At 37.2% G+C, this 27316-nt stretch overlaps 1 protein-coding gene across 1 annotated transcript in view; it reads right to left on the minus strand.

Annotated features, from left to right (window-relative positions):
* The window catches only part of CNBD1 (cyclic nucleotide binding domain containing 1), a 327528-nt gene that overhangs the window by 131962 nt on the left and 168250 nt on the right, over positions 1-27316 (minus strand). Inside the window, exons 5-6 of the mRNA XM_037050237.1 lie at positions 10260-10405; positions 3618-3811 (exon numbers count right to left, since the gene is read on the minus strand). Coding sequence (XP_036906132.1) covers positions 3618-3811; positions 10260-10405 — 340 coding nt within the window. The remainder of the gene's footprint in view (positions 1-3617; positions 3812-10259; positions 10406-27316) is intronic.

The following is a 27316-nucleotide window of genomic DNA, read 5'->3' on the forward strand; positions in this document are numbered from 1 at the left end:
CAGATGGACAGAAATATAGTCATAGTCAGGGAATTTTAACACACCATTGGCTTCAATTGATAGATCTTTCAGGCAGACTATCATGAAACAGTAGCCTCAAACAACACATTTAGTCAAATAGATTTAATTGGTATACTCAGGGCATTTCACACCAAAGCATAAGAATATACATACTTTTAAAAGTACACGAGGAACGTTTCCTAGGATAGATCAGATTTTAAGGCACAAAACAATTCTCAATAAATTTAAGAAGAGTAAATACATATCAAGGGTCTTCTTTAACCACAAGGCTATAAAACTATAAATCAATCAGAAAAATAACACTGAAATACATGGAAGCTAAATACTGAAGACATGGAAGCTAAATAACATGTTATTAAACAATAAATGGGTCAATAACAAGATTAAAGAAAAAACAAAGATCCCTTGACACAAACGAAAATGAATAAATAACAATTGAAAATCTGTGGGACACTGGGAAAGCAATCCTAAAATGAAAATTCATAGCGTTATAGGCCTATCTCACAAAACAAGAAAAAGCTAAATAAACAATCTAACTTTAAACTTAAAGGAACTTGAAAAAGAGCAATAAACAAAGCCCAAAGGAAGTAGAGTGAAGAAAATTGCACTGGGTGGAGGAAAGCAAAGGGGAGAAATTGGGAAAACAGTAATAGAATAACAATAAAAAATAAATAAATTTTAAAAAGATTCAAGTAATGAAAATAATAAAATTTTACTAATACGCAGTGAAATTTGAAATAATAAAAATCAATAAATAAAATAAAATATCCATACTATCAAAAGTGATATACAGATTCAAAGCAAACCCTATCAAAATTTCAGTGGCATGATTTACAGTAATAGAAATAACAATTCTTCCCTGACTGGTGTGATTCAGTGGGTTGAGCGCTGGCTTGTAAACCTAAAGGCCACCAGTTCAATTCCCATTCAGGGCACATGCCTGAGTTGCAGGCCAGGTCCTGCAACCAATGATATTTCTGTCACACATTGATGTCTCTGTTGCTCTCTTTGCTGTCCCTTCCTCTCCCTTTAAGAAATAAATAAAATTTTAGATAAAAACAATTCTAAAACATTATAAAATCACAGAAGAGAAGCTGAATAGCCAAAACAGTCTTGAAAAAGAACAAAGCTGGAAGTATCACACTTCCTGATTGCAAACTGTCATCTCGGGTCACTAAACAAAGGGATATGTTCTCTGAAGTGTGTTGCTAGCTGACTTAGTCATTGTATGAATATTATGGAAGGCACTTACACAGAATTAAATGGTGCAATTTATGACACACCTATGGTGTATTATTTTGGCTATCCGGGGTCTTTTGTGATTCTGCCGTGCTAAATAATTAGCTTTAATTGGTTTCTTTGACTCTTCCTCTTTGAACATCCTGACTACCCAAAATCTAAAACTACATTTGTAGCCACAATTCTAGTCAAAGTAGATCTGACCCCAAAGATCCAGAAATACAATAAACTTTTATTCTTTGATCATCTGGTTGTCTTGAAATATTACCTATTAGCAAGACTTTTTTCAAGACTTTCTGAATGTAATGGAATCAACTTTTTTTTTTACCACGTTCAACTAATTAATTAATTTTACTGTAATTTTTATTGTATATTTTCCATGACCATTTAGTCATGTTATACTACCCTCATCACAGCAATCACTACACTGTTTTCCATGTACACAAGTCATTTTTCCTTTTTGCTCAATCCTTCCATCTCCTAACCTCATCCCATGACCTCTCATCCTGTTCTCAACTTATGAGTCTGTCCCCATTTTCCTTATTTTGGTCAGTTCATTAGACTCCACATATGAATGAAATAATATGTTTTTTGTCTTTCTCTGAGTGGTTTATTTCACTTAACATAGTGTACTTCAAGTCCAATCATACTGTCTCAAAGGGGAAATTTTTCTTCTTTTTTATGGTGGAGTAGTATTTCATCATGTAAATGTCCCATAGTTGTTTTATCCACTCATCTATTGATGAACGAACACTTGGGCTGCTTCCATATCTTGGTGATTGTAAATAATAATGCAATGAACACAGTAGTGCTTATGCTCTTTTGAATTAGTGTTTTGGGTTCTTTCAAATATATTCCCAGAAGTGGAATCACTGGGTCAAAAAGCAGATACATTTTTAATTTTTTGAGGTACCTCCATACTGCTTTTCACAGTGGCTGCACCAGTCTGCTGCATTCCCATCAAGAGTGCAAAATGGTTCCCCTTTCTCCACATTCTCATCAGCACTTTTTGTTGGTTGATTTATTGATGATAACCATTCTGACAGGTGTGAGATGATATCTCATTGTGGTTTTTATTTGCATTTCTCTGGTGATCAGTGACATTGAGCATCTTTTTATATGTCTATTGGCCATCTGTGTGTCCCCATTCGAGAAGGGTCTATTCAGTAATTTTTAAATTGAGTAATTTGGTTTTTTGGTGTTCACTTTGTAAGTTCTTTATAAATTTTTTACATTAACCCTTTATCAGATGTATTCTTGAATATGTCTCCCTTACTGTTGGTTGTCTCTTTTATTTATTTTTTATTATTTCCTTTGCTATGCAAAAACTTTAAAAAAGATTTTATTTATTTTGTAGAGAGGGAAAGGGAGAGAGAAAAAGGGAGAGAAACATCACTGTGTGGTTGCCTTTCATGTGGGCCCCACTGGGGACCTGGCCTGCAACCCAGGCATGTACCATGACTGGGAATCAAACTGGTGACCCTTTGGTTTGCTGTCTGTGCTCAATTTACTGAACTACACCATCCAGGGCTGCAAAAACTTTTTAGTTTGATGACCTAGGCATTGCTCTTGAGATAAACTCAGCCCACATTCACAATTTGATTTAAAAGGCCTCTCATGATCTGTTCCCTGCCCTCCCCCTAGTTGACTGTTCCCTTTCCCTGATCTCTCTCTTTCCTCATTCAGTGGTTAAACTACACTGATCTTATCTCCATTATCAATTATTTTACAAACCCCTTCCAGTGGGAAGTGTGCTCTTGCAAGCATCTGATATTAATTTTTAACAAATTTCATCATTAATAGCATAATTTTTATTTTTAACAGATATATTGTCATCCCTGGCTAGGTGGCCCATTTGTTTGGGGTGTCATCCCATACACCAAGGGCTTGCAGGTTCCATCCCTGGTCAGGGCATGTATAGGAGGCAACTGATCTCTCTCTTTCTCTCTCTTTTTCCCCCCAATTCTTCCTCCCTCCCTCTCTAAAGTCAACATTCATATCCTTCAGTGAAGACTGAAAGTAACCAGAGGGGAGTTGGGAGGTGGACAATCATGAAAAGAAGGGGAAAGGACTGGACAAAGAATATGTATTAATGTCCCAGGGACATGGACAATAGTATGGAAGTTGACTGTGGGAGCATGGGTTGGGATGCACAGAGGAAGGCAAAGGGGGAAATTTTGAGACAACTGTAATAGAATTACAATAAAAATCATTTCAAAAAAAGAAAAAAATTATAAAGTTGTATTATCTTAACTATTTCATGACTTACTGAAGAAATGTGAATTTATCTAGAAGAGATCAAATTTTGCAATAGTGATAGTGTTGCTTATGGAAAAAAAAACACATTCATTTCTTACCATGAGGTCACATACAGGCATGTGCATCTCAGCAAGCACAGTGTTTTTTAAGTCATCACTGGAAATGAGGCTATAAAATCTCTGAGGAATGAAGGAGGCTGTTGACCCATTTTCTTCAATCAAATTTTCATATACCTGTATTTGAGGTCGAGCTATGCCTTTTAGTATTACATAAAATCCATCATTTCCAACAACTGAAACAAAAAAAATTAGAGAGATATTGTGTAGACTTTATTTCTCAGGCTTTTAAAAAATAGATATGATGACCACACATATCACACTGGCTTCACTTTCAACAGATCCCTCTATACAGTGACAATAACTTTAATGCTGCACTCAGACATTCACAAATAATTTACTCAAATAAGAAGAATCACAAAGACATGTCTACACATTTAGAGAAATCTTTTCTGATAGTTATTATAATAATCAACCCTCTTAATGGAACTGAGACATTCCAGGAAGGAACCATAGTAACAAATTATGACAGATTTAATACATTATGATAAAAACTGAACTTTTTAAAATGTTTACCTTGTCCTCAAAAAGCCATTTTGCATATTTTATATTAGTTACAATGCATACCTATTATTAATTTTCCTTTATCTTTGGAAAAGAGATCATTATAAGGAAGAGGAGGGTTTTTTCCCCATTATTTCTTCTACCCCCCATTGCAACTCTCCACAGTCGGTCATGTAAATCCCAGTTCCTCCAGTTCAGCTATGTGCTTTGAGGTCTGGCAGATTTGTTCATTTCTGAGCACTTGAAATGCAGCCTAAATTAGTTGTATTCCTTCTGAAGCCTATCTTATGGGAGAGAAAGGTATGGGAACAGGTTGTTGTCTCTCCATTGTTCATGTCTACATTACAGGATTAGAGCAAGCAATTTGATTGCTGTGAGATCTTTTCTTACACTCTGCTTATTAATATGCTATAAATAGAAACCTTAAATAATTTATTTAACAATGGTGTTTTAAAAATTATGTTATTGTTCAATTACAGTTGTCTGCATTTTCTCCCCACCATCTCCCCACCCCAGCCAGATCCACCTCCCTCCCTTGCTTCCACCCTCCCCTTGTTTTTTTAATGCTTGTCTGTTTGTCTTTTCTGCTTTCTTCTAAACTGACTAAAGTTCTGAACACTGATTTAAAATTAAAAAAGAAAACAGAAGAGCAACTGCTTCTGGCAGATGGTCAGAGGTGGACCAGGGAAAAGCATGGAGGTGAGTCTCTGAGGTGACACTGAAGCTCTACGTTAATAGGGATTGGGTTACGGTATTTGTCAAAACTCATCAAGCAATATCTTTCAGGTACAAATATACACATTACTATATGTAAACCAGACCTTAAAAAATAAAGGACCAGAAACAAATATTACATTCAAGATGTGAGCACTGAAGTGTTTAAGGGTGACACTTTCTCACACTATGATTATATAAACAAAATGAAACATACAAACTTAGTGGGGGGGACTGTAGGAAGAAAGTGTGCCACTACAAGACAATAAGAAACTTGCTTTACCTCTTTCTGTGTATTGAACCAGACACTATTCTAAACATATTACATACATTAACACTTTGTATTCTCTTAGCAATCCTATATAGCAGGTACAAAGACTGTTCCAATATCACAACTGTGCAAACTGAAGGTGCTGAGAAAGTAAACATCATGCCCTGACTCAAAAACAGCAGCAATATTTAAACACAACCAGCCACAGCTTCCTGACTATGCTAGCCTATGGGTAAGCCTAGCATCTATTACCTCCCTCCTTCTTCTCCTTCACCACCCGCCTCCACCTCCTTCTTTACCTCCCTTCCATTCCTTTACCTCCTCCCCCCTTTCCTTTCTCTCAATATATATTTGGCAGCAATGTGGCTTCAATTATTGTACAGTGAACATTGTACAATACAGTGAAACACTATAGGTGACGTAGTCAGAGATCATGTTTCATTTTAAGTGGAAAGTATATTTAAAAGAAATATATGTTCATTTACAATGTTAACAAATAAAAAAGTCAATAGAATACATGTTTATGGTATAAACATTAACAAAAAAGTCTGGAAAGAGATTTGGTAGTATGGTTTGTAAGAAAACAGAGTGTAATTTAAATGCAGTTCATCAAAAAGGATGCTGTTAATTAGAGAGCAAAATAATAGTTCTTACATCTACAACTTTTCCTAGATTTTCTCCATGAGGTTAATGGCTTTACAATGTTAATATGTGGGTTGATAGGCTAATCCTAAAAAAATGCTCACTAAGAAACAAACATTCTGTTGATTTCCAAAAATAGGAACATAGCTGTTCCTGGCATCCAAATATGTTAAACTTTCCATGAAGAGCAAGCCTTACACACTGAACACCCATTATCACCCATGCATTCTGCAAGGTGCTCTAAGGCTAATTCTTTTAATAATCCAGTATGTCATTTATCATTAGCCCATTTTTCATATGGAGAAATTAAGGCTCAGAATAATTAAATAACATCAAAAGTCACAAAGAACATTAATTTCTGCAGGTTTTCAAGTATAGTCCAATATCAGAAAGATACACATACATACAAATACACAAAAACACATATATAGGAGTATGCATGCAGTATATTATACATATATTTATGTACTATATGTGTGTGCATATATAGTATGTCTAAAATAAAATATATACATATGTGTATATACATAGAAGACAGTTTTTTAAAAAATTTTATTTATTTATTTTTACAGAGAGGGGGAAGAGGAGAAACATCAGTGTGTAGTTGTCTCTCATGTGACCCCTATTGGGGACCTGGCCAAACGTGTTTGCAAATTCCCTGCTAAGGATGGGCACAGGACCCTCAACAGAAATCAACCATTCTAAATTACTTAAATGTTTCCAAGAGTTATAATTGGGTGAATAAGGTCATGTTGTCACCTGGCTAGTTCTTACTTAGCCTACAAATTGAGTGTGTATGTGTATGTGCTCTACCTTCTAAGGGGATTCTCCTGTTCTTCTGCCCTTTGCCCTCTTGTGCAACCTTTGCTGCCCTCTTCAGGGCTCTGTCCTTATAGGATCTGTTTTGCACTCTGCATTCTGTCCAGCAACCATAACCTTGTGGGTAAGGGCCTCCAATTTTGTCCTCCTATCTCCAACACATCACGTCACCTAAATTATTTTAGGCACTTAGCAAATAGTTGAATGAATGAAAGCTTAATTAATGACCCTCTATTGTATTCCTATGCAAAGAATCTCATAAAACATCTGGAGAAAAAAAAGTTTTTTTCTCTTAGAATTCTGTCCTCTGAGAAATGAGAAAAAACTTCTGGTGACCTATTTTCTGCTCAAGTGGAAGCCTAGGAAAATACAAGAAAGTTATATGAATGTTGAGATAGATGATTTAATTCACAGAAACCCCACTGTAAAATCTTAATGGCCCCAGAGATAACATAATAGAAGCAGTGAGTGGCCTTCTCATAGCTTTTGTGATTTTAAGATATCTTTGGAGATGGGGTTTGTTCTTGGGGACAATTTTTCCTCTGTCTAGCTACTAGAAATAATTATTTTAAGGCACAGCCTAATCTTATTTAGAATATTTGTATAGTGTGTGGAAGACAAAACACATGTAAAACTGCATATTAATTTTAAGGTTTCTAAGAAACCAAATAAATAGGTATTACTTCAGAGCTAATTGGAAGGAATAAAAAGAAATTTATTTCACCTGAAACAAACAAGCAAACAAGCAAACAAAAAACAAACAAGCAAACAAACCTCATAGATACAGACAATAGCATGAAGATAGGAAGGAAGGAAGAGGATAAAGTAGTGAATAAAGCATGATATAAGGAGACTTGTCTTGGGGTGGTGAATAAACAATGTAATACACAAATGATGTGTTATAGAATTATACATGTGAAACCTATAAAATTTTATTAACCAATGTTACCCAATAAATAAATTAAATAAATACTTTTATTTTGTTCTAACCTAAAAAAAAGAAAGAAGAGAAAAAGGAGCAATACCTGGTTAGGCCTGTTTTTTTCTTCTTCTTACTATATATTTATTTTTTTAATTTTTTAATTTAATTTTTGTTCAAGTACAGTTTTCTGTCTTATATTCCCAGCCCTGCCCCTCCCCCAGTGCTCCCCACCTCCCTTCCATTTCCACCCCCCAACTTAGTTATTGTCCATGTGTCCTTTATACTTGTTCATGTGAGTCCTTCCCCTATTCCCCTGGGATTCTCTCCCCTCTCCCTTCTGGACCCTGTCAGCACGTTCTGTATTTCAGTGTCTTTGGTTACATTTTGCTTGCTTGTTTGTTTTGTTGTTTAGATTCCTGTTAAAGGTGATATCATATGGTATTTGTCTTTCACTGCCTGGCTTATTTAGCTCAGCATAATGCTTTCCAGTTCCCTCCATGATGTTGCAAAAGGTAAGAACTCCTTCTTCCTTTCTGCAGCATAGAATTCCATTGTGTAAATGTACTATAGTTTTTTGATCCAGTCATTGACCCATGGGCATCTAGGTTGCTTCCAAATCTTGGCTATTGTAAATTGTGATGCTATGAACATTGGGGTGCATAGGTTCTTTTGGATTGGTGCTTCAGGGTTCTTAGGATATAATCCCAGCAGTGGAATTGCTGGGTCAAAGGGCACGTCCATTTTTAGTTTTCTGAGAAAATTCCATACTGTTTTCCATAATGGTTGTACCAGTCTTCAATCCCACCAACAGTGAACTAGAGTCCTCTTTTCCCCACAACCTCTCCAACACTTGTTGTTTGTTTCTTTGTTTATGATGGCCATTCTGATCAGTGTAAGGTGGTATCTCATTGTGGTTTTAATTTGCATCTCTCTGATAGCTAGTGATATTGAGCATCTTTTCATGTGTCTCTGGATCCTCTGTATGTCCTCCTTGGAGAAGTGTCTGTTCAAGTCCTTTGCCCATTTTTTAATTGGGTTGCTTGTCTTCTTAGAGTAGAATCGAGTAAGTTCTTTGTATATTTTGGAGATTAAACCTTTGTCTGAGGTGTCATTGGCAAATATGTTTTCCCAAACTGTTGCTTCTCTTTTTATATTGATACTGTTTTCCTTGGCCATGCAGAAGCTTTTAAGTTTGATGAGATCTCATTTGTTCATTCTTTCCTTTATGTGTCTTGCTCTAGGGGATGTATCAGTAAAAAGATTGCTGCGTGGAATATCTGAGTTTTCCTGCCAATGCTCTCCTCTAGGGCTTTAATGGTTTCACAGCTTATATTTAAGTCTTTTATCCCCCTTGAATTTATTTTTAATATAAATATATAGATATATTTTTCAAGTATTTATAAAAATATGTATGTGATCATTTTATTAACTTGACAGTTCTAATTTTTTGCAGTATTTAATAAGTTTTTACATCAATAAACACAGATTTACCTCATGTTTTCAACCATGGCTTGGAAGTTCATGGAGTACCTGCATCACCATGTGTACTGTCCATTCTCTATTAAAAGGCATTCAAGTTGTTTCCATATTTTTTCACCATAATAAATATAATTTCAGGAATTTATAATAAAACAAATAAAATTTTTAATTACTATGCTCAAACAAATATCAAAGCAATGTTGAATGTTTGTTTGTTCTTTCACTACCATTTGTCCTCTGCAAAACTCCTAAATATTTAGTTGTCCCTGCTTGATGTTGGATTGCATGAAACTAATCATGAAAGAGAACTGTTGGGGCAAAACTCTCAAAATATATCATCTTTTCAATAGACACATGTTCTCCAAATTTCCAGTTAGATTTTTAATGCCATGACCCTGATGAACCACTTCATCAAAACAGTGGCATGACGGTCCAATAATGAGTTTATCCTTAAAGCTAAAGAGTGTTTGAAATTCAAGCCTAACCAGGAATGTTGCACATATTTTGTGCTCTAAGGTCCTCATATGTAGAAAATAATCTACTTTTATTTTCTACTGCCATAATTAAATAAGGAAGATCCCCTGACACACATGAAAATGCATTAAGTAAATTTAGCTTCACCTTCTAGTAGGTACTTAATAAACATACAAAGAAAATGATGCTTCAGTTGGTTTAGGTATGACTCTATGTGTATTGATTTGTATGCTTCCTCACATTAAAATATAAAATGTTTCTATTAAAATATTTAATACATACTTTTAAAAAAAGGACTAGGATTTAAATTTGGAAACTACAGTCTTCTGGAGGGGACTTTTCCCCCAATATCTGATTAAAGGTAGGATTAAAATATCCTATTTTAACTATGAAAACCAAGTCTAGATTTTTATTAAATGTATCAATGATTGGTTTTCAAAGTGTGCCCCCAAGATTAGCAGCATTACCCAGAACATTACTAGACATGCAAATTAATCCCCATCCCAAACTAATAGAAAGAAAAACTTTAGGAGTTGAACACAGCAGTGTGTCTGAGTGACTCTTCTGGATGATTCTGATGTGTCTGGAGGTTGTAAAACTCTAGTGTATATCTTTAAAACATACGTGCTAGTATGTGAAACGTAATTGATTTCATCACATAATCTTACAAACAAAATATATCTAAGCAAAACATTTTAACACGTGAAGTGAAATTATTTGTATTATAATTAATAGAGAAATCAAAATAGTGACATTCATTCAATCTTGTCAAATGTTCCTATAGAGAGTCTGTTGTTACCTGTGCTGCCTTTTACCCACGTTTCAGAAATGACATTTTTACTAAGTGTTTTCAAATTGTCATCTGTTAGCTGAGAAGCTAAATCTGGAATTGTTTTCAGCATCTTCCACACAATGTTGTGTTCACGCTGCGTCCTGTGAATGGGCCTTTAAGAAAGAAAAAGATTGCAGATTGAGAGATAATACCATAAACACAGAGGAACAAACCAAAAAATTCTTGATTTTTGAGATCCCAGCCGTGTATTTTGTTTTTATTTAAGGGTTGCTTAAGAATACCTGTGATGATGTTTTATTTTTTCCCCAACATTTAGGTGCACCTCCATGAATTTCAGGAAATTACCTGTACCTTTTTTTAGAAAACTCAGTACTTACATTGTAAGATTGTATCTTGTTATTCTTCTACTTGGAGTTCATTGAGATTGGATGAATAGATGATGTTTTTCATCAAATTGAGAAGTTGTTGGCCATTCTTTCTTCAAATATTCTCTACCCCTTTCCTCTCTTCTTTCCTTCTGGGATCCCCATCATGCTCCTGCTGGTACACTTGTTGGTACTACATGTCTCTGAGTCTCTATATTGTTTATTTTTCTCTGTCTCTTTGAGTGAATATTCTTAACTGATCTATCTGAACGTTTGCTGAATCTTCCTTCTGCCAGTTAAAATCAGTTGTTGATCCACTCTGGTGATTCTTTTAAATTCAGCCATTGTAGTTTTCAACTCCAAAATCTGTATTTTGCTCTTTTTTCAGTTTTTATCACATTGGTATCATTTTTGTGGTGAGACATTATCATACTTTAACTTTATAATCTGTATTAATTCTCATGTGCAACTACCTGTCTCTGCTTCTTTCACTCTTTGGCCATCTAGTTACTGGTCAGAAATTTCTTTAAATGCCTGAACCAGTATGTCCCCAGCTTTTTCTGGTGGGCTTGCTCTGTTGTCATGCTTTCTTTAATTTGTTAGACATGGTTTTCTTTATTTCTTTGAATTCATTCATAATAGTTGACATTAAAATGTTTGTCTACTAAAAATCAACATTGAATTTCTGAGAACATCATTGACTGTTAACTGCTTTTTACCCATATGTTTTATATTTTTTGTTGAGAGCTGAGCATTTCAGATAATATAAAGTAGCAACTCTGAGTATAAGGTTCCCCTTCCTACCCAGGGTAATACACCAATAATGTCCTATGAATGGGGTTCTTCCAGGGAGCCTCCAGACAAGTCACACTGGCAATATTGAGGAGTTGTAACCAGTAGATACCTCCAGGGATGCAAAGTTACTGGCTTCGAGACTATCATAAAACTGGGAGAAGAGGATTAATGTAGGTCAAGAGAAAGCCACAAACCCTGTTCCTCTTCCCAAGGGTTCACCACTTTTCTTGAATATATTGTTCATCATACTGTTGCAAGAATTTGATTAATTTCAGAGTTATTAAAGTATTTTGACAATTTTGGCCAGAATTTTACTGCTTTAGGAAGGAGAAGATATATAGAGATCCCACTCTGTCATACCAAAAGTTCTACACTCCACACAGTATTGTTTTTTAATTGAATTTATTGGGGTGACATTGTTCACAAAACAATATGGGTTTCAAGTGTACAATTCAATAATACATCATCTGCACATTGCATTGTGTACCTATGGCCAAAAAAAAAGTCTCTTTCTGTCCCCAGTATCTTCCCTTTGGCCCCTCTACCTACCACTCCACTGTTCTATAACATACTGTTTCCCTCTGGTTATAACCACACTGTTTTCTGTGTCTATGGGTAATATACGTACATATACACACATGCATATATATATACACACATACACACACATATGTGACCCACAGCATACACATATAAAGCATACATATATATGCTTTTTTTTAATTGATCTCTTCACCTTTTTTCATCGAGCCTCCCAACTCCTCACCACTGTGACAGCTGTAAGTCTATTCCATGTATCTGTGTCTCTGTTATTGTTTGGTTCATCTCTTTATTTTGCTTATTAGATTCCACATATAAGTGAGATCATACGGTATTTAACTTTCTCTGACTGGACACATAGAATCTTAAATCATCTCATCTACAGCAGTACCCATAGTCCTCATACAGCTCAAGGTCAACACATATTTCAAGTGCCTAACAAAAAAGGATTAGGGAAGTTCACATGACCATTGGTGGTGGGAGAATCAAAACTATTTGGTAAAAGCACTACCAACAGAAGAAATTAGAATAAATAATGCTTAAAACCTAGAATTTGTAAGAGCCAGCTGCAAGTAGAAATTTCAACAGGATATAGTTAGGCCCCCACCCCAGAATGTATTCAGTGTACAAGGCCAGTCAGGCATGAAGCCAGATAAGGAGAGTGTACAAGGCCAGTCAGGCATGAAGCTAGATAAGGAGAATGTGGAAGGCCAGTAGGAGGGAAAAAAAAAGAAAAATATGTTCTGCCTTCCAACAAGAGGGTCCCACCAATGAGTAAGGAGGCTATTGTTCAATGGCACCAATCGCTAACAGCCACATCTGCTTCTGTATATTGCTTGCTTGCAGTATTCTATAAAAACCCTTTAGTCTGTAAGCCAGGCGCGACTTCCATATTGTAGCTCTGAGGAGCTACGGTGACTCCGGTCACAGTTGGGGAAGTTCGCCCCTGCGCAGGTTAAGAGTTTGGCCAATAAATAACATCTAAATGCTCTAGGTGCCTGGACATTTGGTTACTCGCTCTTCAAATGTAACAGAATTCACTAAAAATTATAGCTTAATATCATTTTAATAAATGAACGGGTTTATAATTTATATATTCTGACTAAGCATGCAAAACATTTCCTATAATTAACCAAATTTCTCTGTAAAATCCTATTGCTAATAAATTCCCATTTTCAGATTCCTTCTACCTTTCCTAGACTCAAAAACTTTCAAATTTTTGGAATGCCATGTTTGGACCATAAAGAAGCAGAGGTGTGGTAACTTACCCCATATAACCTACTATTACCACCATTGCTTTTTGGTTGGTAAATCAAGTCATACAGTTCTGAAAGCTGCCCTTTATTTTGTCTCTGTAAATGTAGCTTTCCTTAACTTTCTTCTCAACCTCTGCCTTTATCCCTTGGCAGGAACCTCCTTTCCATATGTAATGCCTAATCTTCCTTTACCACATCCTTCTGGCCCATTCATCATATATAAATGTTTCAGTGAAAAAAATAAATTAACAAAAATACAGCTCCCTGTAAATTTGTAGCCAAGCAAGAAAAAGGGAGTAATTCTAATTGCAAGAAAGTCTTCATTCAGAACTGCCTTACCAGAAAGGCCCATGAAGGTATCCAATAATGAAAGCAAACTTTAGAGATGGTGATTATTTTCTATTTCTCATACATCATACATCAAAGGAAGTATCTCTAGATCCTGTCATAAAACAATCAACTTTTAATTGGAAGCGATGATATTGAGGAATAGTGCTGATTCATATATTTGAAGAGCTCTCAAATTAAAGAGTGGTTAAGGACATAGGGGTGTATATATATTCTTTCTAATTGGTTCTTTAGGATCCTTAGGGCATGTTCTCAGCAGTGGAATCACTAGATCAAAAGGCAGTTTTATTTTTAAATTTTTTCATTAGTCATTTATTGTTCTATTATAGTTATCCCAATTTTTCCAGTTTGCTTTCCCCAGCCTCTCCCATGCTCCACTCCCAAAGTCAGTCCCCAACCTGTGGTCCCTGTCCATGAGTTATTTACACCTGTTCATTAATTAGACCCTTCCTCTCCACCCCCCATGCTCCTCTCCCTTCACCTCTGGTCACTGTCAGCCTGTTCCTTGTTTCCATGCCTCTGGTTCTATCTTGTTTGTTTGTTTTGTTCATTAGGTTTCTCTTACAGATGAGATATGGTACTTTTCTCTCACCACCTGGTTTATTTCACTTAGCATAATGGTCTCCAGTTCCAACCATGCTTTCATGAAGGTTAGGAGCTCCTTCCTTTTTGTCTGCTGTGTATATTTCATTGTGTAAATGTACCTTTTTTTTTTTGATCCGTTCATTTAGGAATGGGCACTTAGGATGCTTCCAACACTTGGCTATTATAAATTTTTCTGCTATGAACATTGGGGTACATTGGTAATTTTGAATTGGTGTTTCAGTGTTCTTAGGGTATAATCCCAGCAGTGGATATTCCTGGTCTAAAGGCAGTTTCATTTTTAGTTTTTTAGGAAATTCCATATAGTTTTTCACAGTTGCTGCCAGTTTGCATTTTCCCCAACAGTGCATGAGCATTATTACCCTTTCTCCACATCCTCATCAACACATGTTGATTTATTGATGGTAGATACCCTGGAGGCATTATTTACAGTGCCAAGATCTGGAAACAGCCCAACTAGTCATCAGGAGATGAGTGGATAGAAAAAGCTATGATACATTTACACACTAGAATATTTCTCAGTTGTAAAAAAGAAGGAAATTTTACCTCTTCCACCAGCATGGATGATGAACTTGGAGATTATTGTGCTAAGCAAAATGAACCAATCAGAGAAAGATAAATACCATATAATCTCACTTATATGTGGAATCTAATTAACAAAATAAACTGACCAAGAAAAAAAAGAAACAGAGACATGGATACGTAGAAAAAACTGTTAGCTGTCTGAGATAAGGAAGTGTTACAGAACCAGCCAATGGTGTTCTAGAACAACTTTGGAGTTCAACTGCTCCCTGCCTAGAACATGACTGCCAAGGCAAGAATTTGATAAAAAAGGAAAAGGGGTTGTTTATTTAAAGGTTATATAGATTTAGAGTAATGGATTATTTCTGCCACTAAGTCCCACTCCCTTTGAAACACCCAAAAAATGAAAATCCCTGCCTTCCTCTGCCAAGCCAGACTAGTTTCAGAATATGTTACTCAGAAGTATAGTCTTTCAGAAAGACAGAAGACTGCAACTCAGTATTCCCAGTCCCAGTTCAGCTCCAAGCATCTCTCACAAGTCTGGGTGCACCAGCTTGAATCCTTGCAGTGTCAGTTTCTCTTCTGTGCAGCTGCCTTTACTCTAGCCATCAGCTCACCAGTGTGTCTTTGTGCTTGGCCAGGCTGTTCCCCTATAGCTTCACCATCTCTGCCATCAAATTCTATAGTCAGCCCTCCAGACAGACTGCTCTTGTGTTTCTCAGCCTGCTCCAATTTTATATGCTCAGCTCAGAACTTCCGGCACAGCCAAACATCCAGCTCTTTCTATGGTATATTAGTGACCATCATTTTTTTGTGGGCTCCCCAGTGCTTTTTACTCTTTATTTTGGCTGCCATCTTTAGTCAGGGCAAGAGTTCCCAGCCATGCACAAGTATCTGGGGTGGGGGCCGCCAGTTCATGCAGCTCTCACAGGCACTGAGCTTCCCCCTGGTTATGTCACAAGTTGTTCTACTGAGTCACTCTGCCTGAGCACTTTCTTATGGTCACTACTCAATTTGCCCCAGGAAATAGCCTTCTTCTGCAGCTTCTGACTTCTAAAAGTCACAAACTGTTAATTTGCCTTTGTTATACAATGTGCTTCAAGTGCTGTGCTTTCCACCTTGTTGGCATTCTTTCCCTCATGCCCCTGTGCCTTTTTGAAGAATTTGAAAGAAATATGGAGTTCTCTACTTACAGGCAATCCACACTCTGTACGCCATTAGAGGGGGAGGAAGATACTTGATGAAAGAAGGTGAAGGGATTTTTCAAAGAACATATGTGTATGACCCATAGACATGGATAACAGTGGGATGACAACCTGAGGAAAGGAGGAATGAGAGCTGGATTGGAGGTAAGCAAAGGGGTGGGAGAATAGGGACATGTGGAATAGTGTTGACAGTAACAATAAAGTTGAAAAGACAAAAACTAAGGAGGGTGGAAATGGGAGGGAGGTGGGGAGCACTGGGCAGGTGAGTTGGGATGGGAGTAAAAGACAGAAAACTATACTTGAACAACAATTAAAATAAATATTTTTTAAAAAAGAACAGATAAGGTAAATTTTAATGAAAAGGTTAAAAAAGAGTGGTTAAGATTATTTTCTCTAACAATTTGAGTAGAACATATGAAGGGATTGATTTATTTCTGATTAAAAGGTACAATTAAAATATTAAACACAATAGAAGAAATACTTGGGGATTTCATTAAAATTTCAAGTGTTAGTTTCCTTTCAAAATCCTCCTGATGCTTGAGTCCTTACCATTTTAAGTATATTTTATTAATTATGTTATTAGAGTTGTCCCAAATGTTTATCTCCTGTATTCTCATCTGCCCTGCATCACCCCACCCTCCAGCATTCATTCCCACTTAGTTCATGTCCACTTGTGCATAAAAGACCTCTAGCTTCTCCATTTCCTATACTATTAACTTTTCCCTGTCTATTTTGCATGTACCAATTATGCTTTTTAATCCCTATACCTTTTACCTTATTCTCCACTTCCCACCCCACTGATAATCCTCCATGTAATCTTTATTTCTGTGATTCTCTTCCTGTTCTAGTTGTTTGCTTAGTTTTTGTTCTGTTTTTTAGGTTCAATTGTTGATAGTTGTTGTTTTTTTCGTTTTACTGTTCATATTTTTTATCTCTTTCTTAGATAAGTCCCTTTAACATTTCAAGTAATAAGGACCTGGAGATAACGAAATCCTTTAACTTGACCTTATCTGGGAAGCAGTCTATCTGCCTTTCCATTCTAAATGAAAGCTTTGCTGGATAGAGTAATTTTGGATGGAGGTCCTTGCTGTTCATGACTCTAAATACTTCTTCCCAGCCGCTTCTTGTCTGTAAGGTTTCTTTTGAGAAATCAGCTGATAGTCTTATGGGAACTCCTTCGTAGGTAACTCTCTCTTCTTGCTGCTTTTAAGTTTCTCTCCTTATCTTTAATCTTGGGTAGCTTAATTATAATTTGTCTTGATGTGTTTCTTCTTGAGTCTAATATCTTTGGAACACCCTGGGCTTCCTGGACTCCTTGAAAGTCTATTTCCTCCACTAGATTGTGGAAGATTTCTTTTATCATTTGTTAAAATAAGTATTTAGCCCTGGCTGATGTAGCTCAGTGGATTGAGTGCGGGCCTGCGAACCACATGATCGCGGTTCGATTCCCAGTCAGGGCACATGCCTGGGTTGCAGGCCGGTTCCATGCAGGCCAACTCCCAGCAGGGGATGCACTAAAGGCAACCATACATTGATGTTTCTCTCCCTCTCTCCTTCCCCTCTAAAGATAAATAAATAAATTTTAAAAAAGAATACATTTAAAAAAATTAAAAAATAAATATTTAATAAGTTGCTCTTCCTCTGCTCCTTCTGGAACCCCTATGATAAAAATGTTGAAGCATTTAAATTTGTCCAAGAGGATCCTCAACCACTCCTCATATTTTTGAATTCTTGTTCCTTTATTCTGTTCTGGTTGAAACTAGTTGAAAGTTATTTCTTCCTGTTGTTCCAGATTGTTGATTTGAGTACTGTTTTTTTTTTCCTTCACTGATCATTTGTATATTTTCCTTTATTTCACTTTGCATAAACTTCATTTCTTCCATCATTTTACAACTGAGCTCAATCAATTCTGTGAGCATTCTAAGTATCAGTGTTTTGATCTCTGCATCAGATAGGTTGCCTATCTCCTCACCACTTAGTTTTTTTCTGGAGTTTTGACCTGTCCTTTCATTTGAGCCATGTTTCTTTATCTTAGTGCATGTGATATGTTGCAAGGGGTAGAACCTTAAATATTTGTCAAGATGGGGCAATTCACCTGGCTGGGTTTTGGTGCTGTATATGTGGAAGTGAGGTCAACATCTGACGTCACTAGAGAAAAAATAGTGATAAATATGAGCAGCTGCCAACAGAAAATCCATGGTGATCTTCTGCATGAGTAGCAATATCTTCTTTTCAGCATAGCTTTCAAACATTCCTTTCTTATCCAACAAATTTGTGCATATTAAATAACTAGAATTTATACTATAGTTTATTTGTCTCCTTTCATATAATAGATTTAATCTCTTTACAACCTTATTAATAATGAATCATTTACACTTGATAGTGGGACTGTGGGGAGTGGGGATATATATTTGTGGATGCGGGATTGTACCCTGGGCTTTGTGGTTTTGTTCTGGCAGAACCTACACAATAACATACAAGACATGGGTGGTAGAGTGGCCCTCAGTCAAACAGCTGGAGAAAAGGACTCTACAAAAAATGACACCAAAACAATCAAAATCCAAATTCATCCAGAGAGCCAAGATAATGACATCCCAAGAGCACCAAGTTCAGGTGATCAGGGAGAATGCACCAGCTGAATCTCATAGGTCTCCTACCATAGAAGTTCACACCACAAACCCAGGGAGTCAAAATATATCAATGTAAGAAGCAGAGGCAAATAAAATGAGTCTAAAAAACAATGCAAAGACAAAGGAACAACCTGCAAAATTAAAGGAAATGAAGAATCTCCAGAAAATGCTAAATGAAATAGAGGCAGGTAAACTATCAGATATTGAGTTCAACAATGGTTATAAGGAAGTTCAATGAGCTCACAGAGAAAACTATGGGGGAAAGTACAAGGAACTTACTGCAAAATATATCAATGTGAAAAAGGAAATAGAAACTATCAATAAGGACCAGGAGGAAATGAATAATATGCTTTTTGACAGAAGAACACAGTAGAAGAAATCAAAAGCAGGTTTGATGAGGTAGAGGATCGAATCAGTGAGATGGAGAACAAAGTAGAAAAACACCTCAAAAAGAGCAATAAAAAGAAAAAAGACTAAAAAACAATGAAAAGGGATTAAGGGAAATGTAGGATACATGAAACAGAATAATATCAATATGATGTGGATACCAGAAGGAGAAGAAGAGGAATAAGGGATAGAAAATCTGTTTGAAAAAGTGATGATCTAAAACTTCCCTAATTTCATGAGAAAAGAAGCCACACAAGTCCAGGAAGCAGAGAGGGTCCCAATTAAAAGGAACATTAAGAGGCCCATTTCAAGACAGTTCATAATCCAAATGACAAAATTCCAAGACAGAGAGAGAATCTTAAGGCAGCAAGGGAAAAACAGAAAGTAACATACAAGGGAGCCCTGATAAGACTAGAAGCTGACTTCTCCACAGAAACATTATAAACCAAAAGGCAATGGCAAGAAATATTCCAAGTAATGAAAAACAAAGGCCAGAGAGTGTTAAGATGGCAACAGAGTAGCACAGAGGGAACCCAGCTCCCATGCATGTCATAGAAAATGCAGGCGGATCCACAGCATTATCAGAAGAACAGCATAATCAACCAACAATTACCCAACATTTATAAAAATAAGAAACCAGAGAGTGTGACAGAGGAACCAGACATCTGCAGGTCAGAGAGGACTCGTGAAGGCGAGTGAGGACAGAAGCGGCTGCACGTTGCAGCCTCCAAGGCTGCAGGCTATGCTTGCGGCGCTCCCAAGGTGGGCGACCTCTGGTGGTGCCTGAGTATGGACAAGAAACATTGGGCGATTTGGGCCAGCACCATCAGTGGGAAACAGAAGCGCTGTCTGAATCCAGAGCCAGGGCCCCTGTTTCGGAGGGAACTCCAGAGGCCCGGCACGTGGTGGGCCGGCCACAGGGTCCCTGGGAGAGAACTGACTCCCCCCATCCCCATCTATGCAGGCAGGTTAATACCAGGCAGAGACCTGTGGGCTTAAGTTAACATAAAGGGTGGCAACTGCGGACTCTGTGGTCAACAGCCTGCCAGCCCACCAGCCCACCAGCCCACCAGCCCACCAGCCCACCAGCCGGGGGGATTTAAGAAGGACACTGTCCTTGCCAATCTTTGGGGGATTGGGCTGGGCTGAGAGGCAGGCTTTGTGGAGAAGTATCTATTGGAAAGTGAACTGAGGTGCTCTGGGACAGCATCTTGCCTCACAACCCAACCACCCAGAAGCCATCCAGGGTAGGGGTGGGAACACCTGGGTCCTGCCACAGGACTGAGAAGGACAGTGCCAGATACCGCAGGAAACAGGCAGCCTCCCAGGGGTGTGGGCACCCACATGCCAATCCAGAAGCCTGGCTCCCACACGCCTGCATACCTGCCCTCAGAGAGGCCGCAACTAGAAAAACCGGTTTGGACAGTTTGAAACTGACAAAAGAAGTGCTTTTTTTTTTTAATGTGTGTCTGTGTGTGTTTTTTTCCCCTTCCCCCCTTTTTTTTCTCTCTCAACTCCTTTTGTAAGTAATCTTATATCTTTTAAACTGTATTGTTGCTCTATCTTTCAATACTCTGTCCCTCATTTCTTTTTCTTTTTGTTGGGTTTTAGTCCTTCCGTTCTTCCCAAATTTTCCGCTTATTCCTCTTTTCTCCTGACTTGTGTGTGTGTGTGTGTGTGTGTGTGTGTGTGTTGGATTGTTTGTTTGTGTGTTGCTTAGTTTTCTTTTAGGTGTATTATTATTTTTTGCATTATTCTTACTTCTTTTTTTATTTTAAGAATATCTTTGTATCCCTCCTCTTTCTGTACAGGTTTTTTAGTCCTGGCTGGTTATATTGTACTACCTGACAGGTTCCCACTGCTCTTTCCTCCACAGTGTATTGCTAATTTTCTATACTTCACTTGCTTTCCTTTGCTATACTACCCAAGCTCTATAACCCCCATTTAGACAGACCACATATAGTCTATCACATGAGTTTTGCTCTAATATTATTGTAAATAAGAGCTGTTCTATACAACAGTAATACTTCATAACACATCTCTCCGAACTTAGACCACCTTACAGGTGCCTGAATTCTATGACTCTATTTACTCACATGCTACACCCAGTTACTAACCTGTACTCTCTCACCTTACCTCAAAATCTGACCACCTGCAACCACCCTGCTTTCTAGATACAACTCAAAAGCCCCCCCCTTCCCAACAAGAGACTTAACTTATGTCCATCCTTTCCTAAAAGTGGAAAGCTAGGTTGAAGAGCATGGTTAACTCTATACATAGCCTAAAGATTGTCTACTTCTTCTCTGTCGACTGTGCCTGTAAATAACATAAAATAATCTTCTGCTATCATAAACCATTTTGCCTCACCCTCCAACTGATCACACATGCACAATAAAGAAAGGAGTAGGTGGAAGCGGAGAACAACAAGATACCTGCAGAAGACTACACCACTGAACTTCACAGGTATCCTACTACAAAAGTTCACACCATAAACCGAGGGAACCAGAACAGATCAATTTAAGAAGCTGAGGCCAAGAAGAAGAGCATCACAAACAATGGGAAGACAAAGAAACAATCCCCAAATAAAGGAAAAGGAGGAAGCTTCAGAAAGAATGTTAGATGAAATAGAGGCAAGTCAGCAATTAGATGTGGAATTCAAAGCACTGGTTATCAGGAAATTCAAAGAGCTTACAACAAGCTACCAGAAACTACAGGGGAGCTACAATGAACTCTCTGAAAACTATACCAACATGAAAAAGGAAATAAAAAGCATCACTAAAGGCCAAGAGGAAATGAAGAATACAATTTCTGAACTGAAGAACACAGTAGAAGTTATGAAGAATAGAATCGATATGGTGGAAGACTGCATAAGTGAGATCAAAGACAGGATAGAAAGAATCTCCCAGATGGATCAAGTACGGGAAAGGAGAATCAGAAAAAATGAGGAGAATTTGAGAGAAATGCAAGACAACATGAAATGTAATAATATCCAAATAATAGGAATATCAGAAGGAGAGGAAGAAGAACAAGAAATAGAAAACCTAAATGAAAGAGTAATCACGGAAAATTTTCCTAAGTTGAGGAGATATAAAGTCACATGGATTCAGGAATCACAAAGAGTCCCCAAGCAGGTGGAACCCAAAGAGGCCTACTGGAAGACACATCATCATTAAAATGGCAAGCCTCTAAGACAAAGAGGAAATCCTAAAGGCAGCAAGGGAGAAAAAGGAAGTAACATACAAGGGGGTTCCAATAAGGCTGGCTACCGACTTCTCAATGGAAACATTCCAAGCAAGAAGAGAATGGCAAGAAGTATTACAAGTAATGAGAAACAGAGGCCTACAACCAAGGCTACTTTGTCCAGCAAGGCTCTCAGTCACGATAGAAGGCCAAATAAAGAGCTTCCAAGACAAAAGAAGTCTAAAAGAATACGCTTCCACCAAACCAGCTCTACAAGAATTACTAAAAGGGCTGTTTTAAGGAAAGGAAGGAAAAGAGTGAGACAGAGAGGAACACAGGTACATAAATGGCAATGAATAAATACCTTTCAATAATAACCTTAAACGTAAATGGATTAAATGCACCAATTAAAAGATATAAATAGCTGAATGGATAAGAAAGCATGACCCACACATATGCTGCCTACAAGAGACCAACCTCAGGTCAAAAGACTACCACAAACTAAAAGTGAAAGGATGGAAATAAATGTTCCAAGCATATGGAGAAGAAAAAACAGCCGGGGTGGCAATTCTCATATCAGACAAAACAGACTTCAAAAACAGGGCCATAAAGAGAGACCCAGAAGATCACTTCATAATACTCAAGGGAAAAATCCACCAAGAAGACATTAACATCGTAAATATATATACACCCAACATAGGATCACCCAAATATATAAAGAAAACCCTAGAGAACCTCAAGAAAGATATTGACATCAACACAATTATAGTAAGGGATTTTAATATGCCGCTGACAAAGAAGGACAGATCTTCCAAAAAAAATCAACAAAGATATAGCAGCATTAAAGGATACTATAGATAAAATGGACCTAATTGATATACATAGGGCCTTTCATCCCAAACAAGCTAAATACACATTCTTTTAAAATGCACATGGAACATTTTCCAAAATAGACTACATGACAGGACACAAAACGAGACTCAAAAAATTTAGGAAAATAGAAATCACACCAAGCATTGTCTCTGATCACAAGGGACTAAAACTGGAAACTAACCCCACAGGAAAAAACCCAAAACACCCAAAATCAAGGAGACTGAATGGTATGCTATTAAACAATAAATGGGTCAAGAATGAAATTTGGTAAGAAATAAAAAAGTTTCTGGAAAGAAATGAGAATGAACTCACAACAATCCAAAACTTACGGGACACAGTGAAGGTAGTCCTGCGAGGGAAGTTTATACCAATGCAGGCTTACCTAAAGAAGATAGAAACATTTCAAACAAACAACCTAACCTGATACCTCCAAGAACTCGAGGAACAACAACAAAGAAAGCCCAGACCAAGTAGAAGGAAGGAAATAACCAAGATTAGAGCAGAATTAAATGACATAAAGACTAAAAGCACAATTCTAAGGATCAATGAATCCAGGAGTTGGTTTTTTGAAAAGATAAACAAAATAGAGAAAGCTTTAAGTAGGCTCATCAAGAAAAGAAGAGAGAGGACCCAAATAAACACAATCAGAAATGAAAGAGGAGAGATTACTCTGATACCACAGAAATAGAAAGGATTGTAAGAAATTACTATGCATAGCTCTATTCCAAGAAATTTGAAAACCTAAGTGAAATGGACAAATTTCTAGAAAAATATAATCTTCCAAAACTCAACGAAGAAGAAGCAGAAAACCTGAACAGGCCAATAACAGCAGATGAAATTGAAGAAGTAATAAATAAAACTCCCATCGCACAAAAGCCCTGGACCAGATGGTTTCACAGGAGAATTCTACAAAGCTTTTAAGGAAGAACTAACCCTGTTTCTTCACAGACTATTCCAAAAAACCCAAAAGGAGGGAAAATTCCCCAACTTTTTTTTATGAAGCCAGCATCATCCTAATTCGAAAACCAGATAGAGACACAAAAAAGAAAGAAAACTTCAGGCCAATATCGCTGATGAACACAGAGGCTAAAATCCTCAATAAAATATTGGCAAATCGAATCCAACAATACATCAAAAAGATTATATACCACGACCAAATAAGATTCATTTCAGGGATGCAAGGATGGTCCAATATTAGGAAATAAGTAAATATAATACACCACATAAACAAAAGCAAGGACAAAAACCACATAGTCATATCAATAGACATGGAAAAATTTTTTCATAAGGTACAACACCCATTTATGAAAAAGGTACTCAGCAGTGGGAATAGAGGGAGTATTCCTCAATATAATAAAGGCCATATATGAAAGACCTACAGCCAACATCATACTGAATGGGCAAAAACTAAAAGCTTTTCCACTAAGATCAGGAAAAAGATAATGTTGCCCACTTTCACCACTTCTATTCAATATAGTATTAGAGGTTCTTGCCACAGCAATCAGAGAAGAAAAGGAAATAAAAGGAATCCAAATTGGAAAGGAGGAAACAAAACTGTCATTGTTTGCAGATGACATGATACTGGACATGAAAAATCCTATAACCTCTACCAAAAAAATTCTGGAACTAATAAATGAATTTGGCAAAACACCGGGATACAAAGTCAATATCCAGAAATCAAAAGCATTTTTGTATACCAACAATGAAACAGGAAAAGCAGAAATCAAGAAAAAAACCATTCGATATAGCAAAAACAAAAATAAAATATCTGGAAATAAATCTCACCAAGGAGGTAAAAGACTTGTATGGAGAAAACTGCACAACATTGAAGAAAGAAATCAAGGAAGACACAAACAAATGGAACCATACACCGTGTTCATGGATTGGAAGAATTAACATCATCAAATTGTCCATACTACCCAAAGCAATTTACAGATTTAATGCATTACTTATTAAAGTGCCAATGGCCTATTTCACAGACATAGAACAAACACTTCAAAAATTTTTATGGAACCATACAAGACCCTGAATAGCAGCTGCAATTTTGAGAAAGAAGAACAAAGTAGGAGGGATCACAATACCTGATATCAAACTGTATTACAAGGCCACTGTAATCAAAACAGCCTGGTACTGGCATAAAAACAGGCACATAGACCAATGGAACAGAATAGAGAACCCAAAAATAAACCCAGCTCTCTACAGTCAAATCATATTTGACAAAGGGTGCAGCAGCATAAAATGGACTAATAATAGCCTCTTCAAAAAACGATGTTTTTGGAACTTGTCAGCTACTTGCAAAAAAAAAAAAAATGAGAGGAGCACCAACTTACACCATACACCAAAATAAATTCAAAGCGGATAAAAGACTTAAATATAAGCCATGAAACCATTAAAGCCCTAGAGGAGAGCATTGGCAGGAAAATCTCAGATATTCCACGCAGCAATTTTTTTACTGATACGTCCCCTAGAGCAAGGGACATAAAGGAAAGAATAAACAAATGGGATCTCATCAAACTTAAAAGCTTCTCCATGGCCAAGGAAAACATTATCAAGATAAAAAGAGAAGCAACAGTTTGGGGAAACATATTTGCCAATGATACCTCAGACAAAGGTTTACTCTCCAAAATATACAAAGAACTCTCGCAATTCCACTCAAAGAAGATGAGCAACCCAATTAAAAAATGGGGAAAGGACTTGAACAGACACTTCTCCAAGGAGGACATACAGAGGATCCAGAGATGCATGAAAAGATGCTTGATATCACTAGCTATCAGAGAGATGAAACTCAAAATCACAATGAGATACCACTTAACACCAGTCAGAATGGCTACCATAAACAAAGAAACAAACAACAAGTGCTGGAGAGGTTGTAGGAAAAAGGGGACCCTAGTTCACTGTTGGTGGGATTGAAGACTAGTACAACCACTATGGAAAACAGTATGGAACTTTCTAAGAAAACTAAAAATGGACGTGCCCTTTGGCCCAGCGATTCCACTGCTAGGAGTATATCCTAAGAACCCTGAAGCACCAATCCAAAAGAATCTATGCATCCTGATGTTCATAGCATCACAATTTACGATAGCCAAGATTTGGAAGCAACCTAGATGCCCATGGTCAATGACTGGATCAAAAAACTATGGTACATTTACACAATGGAATTCTATGCTGCAGAAAGGAAGAAGGAGCTCCTACCCTTTGCAACATCATGGAGGGAACTGGAAAGCATCATGCTGAGTGAAATAAGCCAGGCAGTGAAAGACAAATACCATATGATATCACCTTTAACAGGAATCTAAACAACAAAACAAACAAGCAAGCAAAATGTAACCAAAGACACTGAAATACAGAACGTGCTGACAGGGTCCAGAAGGGAGAGGGGAGATATTTCCAGGGGAAAAGGGGAAGGACTCACATGAAGAAGTATAAAGGACACATGGTCAATAACTAAGGTGGGGGGTGGAGATGGGAGAGAGGTGGCAAGCACTGGTGGGGTGGCAGGGCTGGGAATACAAGACAGAAAACTGTACTTGAACAAGTGTTAAATAAAAATAAGCAAAAAAAAAGAGACATGCATTATACTTACTTGTGAAGCTTTTAAACAATACACAGACTCCAATAGTCACTATCCAGACCCCCAATTTATCCTAGCCATTTGTCCAATTTAAAAACCTGCCCTGGTGGCTATGGCTCGTTTAATTGAGTCTTGGCCTGCAAGCCAAAGGGTTGCCAATTCAATTCCCAGCCAGGGAATATGCCTGGGTTGCAAGCACAGTCCCCAGTAGAAGGTGCATGAGAGGCAACAACACATCAATGTTTCTTTCCTTCTCTTTCTCCCTCCCCTCACCTCTCTCTAAAAATAAATAAAATCTGAGCATTCTAGCCAAGATGTAGGCATAGATAGAAACCCTTTGCTTCCTCGCACAACCAAAAGAAAGATAACAACCAATCTAAAAAACAATAAACAACCAGAAATGCCAGGAAATCAAACTACATGGAACTCTGACAACCAAGGAATTAAAAAACAATCAGCCAAAACAACCACACCACTGCACTGAGACAGAGATAAAGCCCAAATGAAAGAACAGAACAAAACTCCAGAGGAAGAGCTAAGAGATGAGGAGATAGACAATCTATCTGCTCTGGAATTCAAAACCCTGAAGTAATCAAGATACTCATAGAACTGATTAAGCTTGGTTGAAAAATAAAAGAACAAATGAAAGGAACCCAAAGGGAAATGAAGAAAAATATTTAGGGAATCAACAGTGACCGGAAGGAAACCAGGACTCAAATCAATGATTTGAATCAAAAGGAAGGACTAAACATCCAACTGAAACAGAATGAAGAAACAAGAATTCAAAA

This window comes from Sturnira hondurensis, unplaced genomic scaffold (genome assembly GCF_014824575.4).
Source record: "Sturnira hondurensis isolate 20B ecotype Veracruz unplaced genomic scaffold, ASM1482457v3 Scaffold0006571, whole genome shotgun sequence".
Classification (NCBI taxonomy): Eukaryota; Metazoa; Chordata; class Mammalia; order Chiroptera; family Phyllostomidae; genus Sturnira; species Sturnira hondurensis.